General features: G+C 45.1%; 1 protein-coding gene across 1 annotated transcript; it reads right to left on the bottom strand.

Moving 5' to 3' along the window:
* Nucleotides 1-5101: 5101 nt before the first annotated feature.
* HCAR1 (hydroxycarboxylic acid receptor 1) lies at nucleotides 5102-8800 on the bottom strand. Its single transcript, XM_037816982.1, has one exon. The coding sequence runs from the start codon at nucleotides 8101-8103 to the stop codon at nucleotides 6985-6987; it is 1119 nt and encodes a 372-aa protein (XP_037672910.1). The 5' UTR covers nucleotides 8104-8800; the 3' UTR covers nucleotides 5102-6984.
* Between the last annotated feature and the right edge of the window lie 243 nt (nucleotides 8801-9043).

Raw genomic sequence — 9043 nt, 5'->3', positions numbered from 1 at the left:
ACAAGTTCACAGAAATGCTGCTATATTATGTAACTTTCTTGGGGTAAAGTAGGAACATGTTGGAAGTTAAGCAGTTATCTTAGGTTAGTTGTCTTTTTCTTACTCCCTTGTTATGGTCTCTTTGAAATGTTCTTTTATTGTATGTTTGTTTTCTTTTTAACTTTTTTTTTCATACAGTTGATTTAAAAAAGAAGGGAAAGTTAAAAAAAAAAAAAGAAAGAAAGAAAAACAAGGAAAAAAAAATGATGTAGTCCCCCCTTGAGGTGCCTGTGGAGAATGCAGGGGTATTCGCCTACCCCACCTCCATGGTTGCTAACATGACCACAGACATAGGGGACTGGTGGTTTGATGGGTTGAGCCCTCTACCATAAGTTTTACCCTTGGGAAGATGGTTGCTGCAAAGGAGAGGCTAGGCCTCCCTATATTTGTGCCTAAGAGTCTCCTCCTGAATGCCTCTTTGTTGCTCAGATGTGGCCCTCTCTCTCTGGCTAAGCCAACTTGAAAGGTGAAATCACTGCCCTCCCCCCTACGTGGGATCAGACACCCAGGGGAGTGAATCTCCCTGGCAACGTGGAATATGACTCCCGGGGAGGAATGTAGACCCGGCATCGTGGGACGGAGAACATCTTCTTGACCAAAAGGGGGATATGAAAGGAAATGAAATAAGCTTCAGTGGCAGAGAGATTCCAAAACGAGCCGAGAGGTCACTCTGGTGGGCACTCTTACGCACACTTTAGACAACCCTTTTTAGGTTCTAAAGAATTGGGGTAGCTGGTGGTGGATACCTGAAACTATCAAACTACAACCCAGAACCCATGAATCTCGAAGACAGATGTATAAAAATGTAGCTTATGAGGGGTGACAATGGGATTGGGAAAGCCATAAGGACCACACTCCACTTTGTCTAGTTTATGGATGGATGAGTAGAAAAATAGGGGAAGGAAACAAACAGACAAAGGTACCCAGTGTTCTTTTTTACTTCAATTGCTCTTTTTCACTCTAATTATTATTCTTGTTATTTTTGTGTGTGTGCTAATGAAGGTGTCAGGGATTGATTTAGGTGATGAATGTACAACTATGTAATGGTACTGTAAACAATCGAAAGTACGATTTGTTTTGTATGACTGCGTGGTATGTGAATATATCTCAATAAAATGATGATTAAAAAAAAATTGTAATAAGGCACCAGTATCCAGCTCAGTAATAAAATGATAAATAACCCAATTAAAAATGGGCAAATGATGCCAATATCCTTAGCCATTAGGGAAATGCAAGTCAAAATCTCATGCACATACCACCTCACACCCACTAGATTGACTATAATAGAAAAGATAGACAATAGCACGTGTTGGTGAAGATGTGGAGAAACTGGAACCCTAATATATTGCTGGTGAGCATGTAAAATGGTGCTGCTGCTTTGTAAAAGTTTGGCAATTCCTCAAAATATGAAACAAAGAGTTACCTATGACCCAGTATTTCCACTACTAGATATATACCCAACAGAAATGAAAACATAAGGCCACGCAAAACACTTGTACATGAATGTTCATAGCAGCATTGTTCATGAGAACCAAAAAAGAGAAATAACCCAAATGTTCATCAGTGGTATACCTCTACAATGGAATATTATTCAACCATAAAAAGGAATGGTCTATTCTACAAAGTGGATGAAGCTTGAAAACATGATGTTAAGGGAAAGAAGCCAGACACAAAAGGTTATATGCCCCAGAAAAGGTCATGTTCTTTTAATCCATTCCTGTGGGTGTGGACCTATTGTGGGTTGGACCTTTTAATTAAGTTATTTCAATTGAAATGTAACCCACTCCATACAAGGTGAGTCTTAATCCCCTTACTGAAGTCCTTTATAAGAGGATGAAAGACAGAAGCTAAGAGACACAGAAGCTGGGAGATGAAATTAGGAAAATTACATAGAGAAAAGCCCCAGAGAAGCTGAGAGAGGACCCACAGAAGCTCAGAGAGGAAGCTACTGACGCCAGACGCTGAAAGCAACGAAACCCGGGAGCGAAGGACCAGCGGACACTGGCCATGTGCCTTCCCACGTGACAGAGGTGTCCCAGCTGCCAGCGGCTTGCCTTCAGAGCCCACGTATTGTCCTGTTGATGCCTGTAGTTGAGGCATTTTTCACGGCCTAAGAACTGTAAATTTTAAGTTAACAAATCCACATTGTAAAAGCCAACCCATTTCTGGTGTATGGCAGCTCTAGCAAACCAAAACACTGTGATTCCATTTATAGGATATGTCCAGAACAGGCAGATCTCTGGAGACAGAAAGTAGATTACTGATTGCCGAGGGCTGGAGGGATTGGTGCGAATTGGGAAGTGACGGCAGCTGATGGGTTCTGGGTTTCTTTTGAGGGCATATGACAGCTTCAAACTACCACATACAGTAAGAAGCCTTTTGTGTCTGGCTTCTTCCCCTTAGCATCATGTTTTCAAGCTTCATCCATTTTGTAGAATGGATCATTCCTTTTTATGGTTGAATAATATTCCATTGTTCTCTTGTGTTGACGGTTGTACAACTATGTGAACTTACTAAGAGCCTGTGAACTGTACTCCTTTAGTGGGTGGATTGTGTGGTATGTAAATTATACCTCAATAAAGCTGTTAGCAAAAAGAAAAAAAAAAAGGTTTATTAAAAAACAAAACAAAACAAAAAACCAAGGACCTTTATGGCAAGAGAGTGGAACAAAAGGATTTTTCGTATACTGTATGTGGGAATATAATTGATTCAGCCTTTTTTCTTAGGCAATTTGATGGTATTTATCAAGACTCTAATAAGAGCTAAGAAAGAAACAGTCTCCCTTTTCATTGGGCACTCTTCCAAGTGCTTTATATCTGTAAACTCACATAGCACTCACAACTCTGGGCAGGTACTATTATCCCATTTTACAGCAAGGAAAGTAAAGCACTGAGAGATTAAGTAATTTGCTCAAGGTCAACCAGCAAATAAGTAAAGGAGATTTGGACCCAGATAGTCCAGTTCTGGGGGCTGTACTCCGAGCCCCATGCACACTGCCTCTCCAAAGTATGTCTGCCCTTGGAGCCAACACTTCCATGTCTGAGAATCTAGCTTCCCAAAACCCTGGCACATGTGCCCAAAACATGATTCTGAATATTCGCCCCAGAATGGCTGTAATAGAGGAAAACTGTAAGCAAATGTCCATTAAAAGGCCTTGGTTTGTTTATATAATGGAATATAATGATAAGAATGAGCCTGATCTCTATGTTCTGATGGAGAAACCTATTCATGATTAAAGTACTCAGCAAAGCAATATATGTAATATAATCCTATTGAGCAAAACAAAACTAAGACTTTGTGCACAAGTGTGTATATACCACACAAGATAAAAGTAGTCATCTGCAGGAAATGAGATTGAGAGAAGCTAAAGGAAGACTCTTACTTCTTTCTTTATCTGTGTGTACAATTTTTAAATTTTGGGTGTAAGCCTGTAGGCCTCTTGTAACTAAAGAAACCTATTCTTTTTTAAAAAGAAAGGAGTCTGAAAGGCTACCCAATGACTCTTCTGGCAGCTGAGGGCAGAGGTTCTCACTAAACAACGGGAAGAACAGACAAACAAAAAGAAACAAAGAAAACTCATGCAAAACCCAATCATCTGGACTCTAAACTGGCTTCCCTTTTTTAGTTCGTAGAACGTGACAGCCTGCCTCCTGGACGTCACCTCTCCCAGCCCCTGCCCCAGCCCCAGGCTCTTCCTTCAGGCCCAGGGATCTTCCAGCCCTTTCTCACCAATCCCACCTCTCCCCTGCCCACCTGGAATGTCCTCCACTGATTCACCTGGCTGCCTTCTGTGCATCTTTCAGGGCCAAGGTCCTGAGTCACTTTCTCTGAGAAGCTTTCCCTGATCCCCAAGACTGGATAAGGGGCCCTCAATTCTCCTGTAGAATCCCGTATTTGCCACCTTCTGCAATTACCCAGAATTGCAATGTTACTCTTCCTTGATTTCTACAATAGACCCCATGAGGTTAGAGACTAAACTTTTCATCTGTGCTTCTGCTGTCCAGAGACAGAGCTGGCACTTAATGAATAGTCCTCAAAAGAGGGTCTGAATGAATGAACGAATCCTTACCGGGGATAAATGTAGACATCCCCCCAATGTATCATTTTATAGTCTAATACACTGGAAACCGAATACAGACTAGGCCCATATGAGAGCTCCTCTCTGAAGCTTATTCTACTCCATCTCAACCAACCATGAATCTGTTGAGTTTTAACACACACACACACCCACACACACACACACACACACAGCATTCAGCCGGGTCAGCTACATGGAGCATCTTATGGGGGTCCTGTGCTTGTTTCATGCTTTGCTGTTGCTTTCTTGACATTCTTAATCGTGTTTCACTGGGCCCCGCAAATCACACAGCAGGTGCTCTTGCCATTTATGGGCTCACTGTGAGGAGGGGGGTCTTGAGTCAGACTGGACACCTCTGGGGATGAGAAGACCCAGAAGGCCAGCAAGTTGAGACCGTGGCTCATGGTTATGGCCAAATCCCTGCCCTGCTATCGAAGCTTTAATGAATGCCTTAACACCTCCAGCAACCTCAAACACCAACATCACATTTCAGTTTTAATAAAGGGTAAGGAAATCCATTCTGAAAATAGACCAGAACTGTCAGCACCAATAAAAGGTACCTCTTATTTTCCCCCACAGAATTCCTATAGACTATCTGGTCTGATATTCCTTTAGGTTTTTTTCGACTTTTCCTTACACTGAGTTAGAGGAGAAAATATTTTCTTTTAAATTAATTAGGTTTCCTATTCCTGGTAGCTTCAACAATTGTCAAAAAAGCTATCCTCCTCTTTCTTACAGTTTCTGAGGAATGCTTCTTGATAAGATTTATTGTTTGTCACGTTCTACGAACTAAAAAAGGGAAGCCAGTTTAGAGTCCAGATGATTGGGTTTTGCATGAGTTTTCTTTGTTTCTTTTTGTTTGTCTGTTCTTCCCATTGTTTAGTGAGAACCTCTGCCCTGGGCTTGCCCAGAGCTTCTGGACATCATACACAAGGTCATACCAGTTTTCCAACATAGAGTCACAGCCAGGACACAGATTTTTGTTTCCAAACCCATCTTTATTAAGATGAAACAACAAAGGAGCAACCCCGGAAAGAATTTTTTCCAAGAATAGACTTAAAAGCAGAAGTGTGGGTTTTCACAGATTTCTCCCGGGAGATTGTGTGTTTCGTTGACACTGATAAGAGTTCTTGTCTTCATCCTTCCCCTGGCAACTGGGGTGCTGGGGGCTCAGGTGACAGTAATGGGGCAATAACCTCAGGGGCCTGAATAGGGAGGGACATGGCCTCTGTGCCTCAGTTTCTTAGATGTAAAATGTGTTAACATGGTAGGTCATCCATGAGGAGTCATAGATCATGTGCTCAAAGCTTTACATGCACTTATTCACTCATTCCGTTCATTCAGCAAATATGATAGAACACTACTAGGAGCCAGGCACTGTTCGAGGCCCTGGGGACATAAGAGGGAACCATGTCCCTGTGCTCTGAGACCTTCCTTTCTCCCAACCCTCCCAGTGACCCTACTGTTACCACCATTTTACAGATGAGGAAACGGAAACTAAGAATTAATTGAATAAAATGTGCCCCCAAGATCACACATCTACAAGTGGTAGAGCTGGATTCGGACTTAGATTTATCTGACTCTCGACAGCTCGTAGTTTCACTTGCTTGACTGTGCAGTGCCTCTGAAAAAGGAAGTGATAGGGACAGACTAGAGGGGGATTTTGAGGCCGAAGAACTAAAGGCTAACAATGTCTTTGAGTGTGGAGAGGACCCTGGGCCTTGGAGAAACTGGAAAGAGAGGAGTCAAGAACTATTCTCACCGCTTTGTGGTTTGAAAATGGTGCTCAGGTGGGCTTGGAGTCTTTTCCCTTAATTCAGGGTGGGGCAGCCCATCATTTCATAGATCATCTGGTCAGTTTTGAGGGCCCCAGGAACATATTTGGGAAATTCACATGCCTAAGAGAGGTTTGTTCCTTCCACTCTTTGGTGTTTGTACAGAGTCCTGCCAAGAATAAGACTAAAACATTGATGTTTGCAGAGAACAGGTCTAGAAACTGTTCAGTGAGAAGGCAGGGGTCCTTAACTTCTTTCTTTTTGCCCCGCAAAACCTTTTTTGTCACACACACACCAGCACAGTGCCTGGCACAGACTATGGATTCAGTAAATGCTTGGAGAATGGGTGATTTAATAATTTTGACTCACAGTCCTATAACAAGCAATCCAGAGCAACTAAGCAGGACTCAGCACATCCCAAAAGCTAACTGGATTTTTTCAAGCACTCAGCTAGCTCTGGAAAAATCAGGGCAGGTAAACATAGCAGTCAGCACCTTCTTTGAAATGCAAAGACTTGGCAGAAAAATGTGGAGCTAGAAGGTCAGAGCAGATCATTTTTCTGTCCTTCTTCCTGGGATGCCAGGAAGTCAGAACCATTCCAGAGAAATGGGGGGAGAGGCCCCCAAGAAGATGAAAATCATCAGGATCCTTCCATCTCAATCTAAAGGTTTCAGTTAGCCTGAGACAAGTAGCAATTTAAGGTCTGAGCATAGGAAATACTGATAAGACATTAAGTTCATTCATTCCCACGGACAGAGGACATGACCCGTTTAAACACGTGTGTAGTTATTCAGCTGTTTAAAATGACACAGGAGCAAGTGATTCGTAACTCACCCTTCTCCCCCAACACACACATACCCCATCACACGCCCATGCTATCCCTTATCACTTATCAGATCATATAAGTGCAATCGACTCACTTCAGTTAGCTGGAAGCTTCCAGGAAGGTATAACATGAATTTCATTTCCAAAAAGCAGGGAGGATGTAGCTAAGAAAGGGTGGCATTTTCAAAGCGCCCCCACCCCTCAGCATGGATTATTTCTGAGTCACCAATCTGTCCCCCTTGGTTTGTTTGGTTGTTTTAGTACCACTCAACACATCTGGAGACCCCACTGACCATCGGCTTGGCTTTGGAAGCTATTTGCCACGCTGGTGCAACTCCTGCGACAGAGCTTTGACGTTGGCTTCTCCTCTGGCTTCTGTGTCTTGGAGAGTTGCAGATTCTTGGGTCTCAAACTGCAGAGCTTGAACTTGGTGTAGAATTTGGGGAACGAGGGACTGGAAAAATAATACACCAAGGGGTTGAGCATGCTGTTCATGTAGGTGAAGCTGAGGGTTACGTGCAGGGCCACATGGATGGACGGATCGCAGGCGCTTGAGGGCACTGTCCAGAGGAAGTAGAGTCTGGCCGACACACTGGGCAGGTAGCACGTGATGAACACAAGGGCCACCACCATGATGAACCGGGTGGCTCTCTTCATCCGCGTCTGTCTGGCCAGCTGCTGCCTCTGCTTCAGGCTCCAGACAACCTTGAAGGAGCAAAACAAGATGATACCAAGGGGCAGAAAGAACTCCAGCTGGAACATGATGTCGTGCCAGCCATTGGCCGACTCCATGATGAAGCTCTCACAAGAGATGGCCGCCTCTTGCACACACAGATGGTTCTCCATCAAGAGATACAGCGTGCCCAGAATGACCAGGGTCCACAGGGCACCGACGATGCCCGCCGCCGTACGGTTGGAGATGGTGTTCACCATGTGGTGGGGGTGGACCACTTTGAAATACCTGTCCACAGCCACCACTGTCAGAAAGACGATGCTCCCAGCCCTGTTCATGGCCAGCATGAAGAGCACCAACCGGCAGGGGACGTCCTCGAAAGCCCAGTGGCGGTGCCGGTGGTAGTAGTCTGTCCGAAAGGGGAGGCAGATCATGAGGAGGAAGTCAGCCACAGCCAAGTTGAAAAGGTAGATGGTGCTTGGCTTCCAGATCTTCATGTGGAAGCAGAAACTGCACAAGGCCACCCCGTTACCCAGCGCGCCAAGCACAAAGGCCAGAATCAGCAGGGGCGGCATCACCTGGGAGATGGGGTCCCTTTCGATGAGGCAGCACGACCTGTTGTCCATGGTGGAGGCAGAACGAGAACTCCGTGTGCCCAGCAGGCCCTGGAGACCCCACCAAGGCGCCGATGCTAATCTGAAGCTGCCACTCATCCGGATGCTGGATGCAACGTCATTACTCTGGGGTGCAGGTACCACCCACGTGGCTGGGCTCACCGCGGGGAGAACAGAAACCTCAGGCAGGAATTGAAAGAACCAGTGAAGTCCTCTTCCTGGAACCTGGATCTCAAGCTGCCCATCTCACGGAGAGGCCAAGCATTCCCCATGGCGAAGAGCTGCAGGGCACGTCATTCCGTGCAAGAATTGGGAGCAGCTGGCCGGCCCGATAAATCCAAACTGTGGAGGAGTTTTTTGGGTGCAGCCACAGAATAATTTTGATTTCCAGCTTTACTTCTGCTGCTCAGACTCACTGTGTATCGGAGAGCATGCAAAGCTGCCTGGAACGCTCTAAAAATGCTTGTTTGTCATCCCTCCTGGTGGAGAAATACAAACATTTCCTGGAGTCGTTCCGGGCCCCTGCCTCCGCGTTCCTCCCCTAACCTTTGCCTGACTGCCCAGTCCTCTCCCTCAATCCCATGGGGCGTCCCCAGGCAGTGCCAGAGAGGGGAGGCTTTGCTCTGCAGCTTCTCAGAGCCATTTCCTAGGCCCACACCTAAAAATAAAGCATAAAAAATGGAAAGGGCTGTCGAGGAAGAATGTTCTAAAAATGGCCCTTGTTGGGTGTTAGAAAAATTCTTTGCAGTCACTTTGCCTCCCTGCAACCCTGGGTCCATACCCTTTGCATCCTTCCACAGACTGAAGCGGCCGGTTGCACAACTACCAGGACCACAAAAGGGATCTAAAGTCCACTTCTCATATGTTTGTCTCCATGAAACGGCTTGTTTGGGAGCCAGTCCCTCCCTGTGCTGGGAAGCAGAGTCTGGAATGTTTGCAAAAGAGGATTTGGCTCTGAATTTCCCCTTGGCTGTTCCAAAAAGCCAATCACCATGATATATATATGTTTTTTATTTTAATTATGTGCTGAGCCCATTTG

Source organism: Choloepus didactylus, chromosome 23 (assembly GCF_015220235.1).
Source record: "Choloepus didactylus isolate mChoDid1 chromosome 23, mChoDid1.pri, whole genome shotgun sequence".
NCBI classification, from domain to species: Eukaryota; Metazoa; Chordata; class Mammalia; order Pilosa; family Megalonychidae; genus Choloepus; species Choloepus didactylus.
This window is presented reverse-complemented; position numbering and strand designations above follow the sequence as displayed.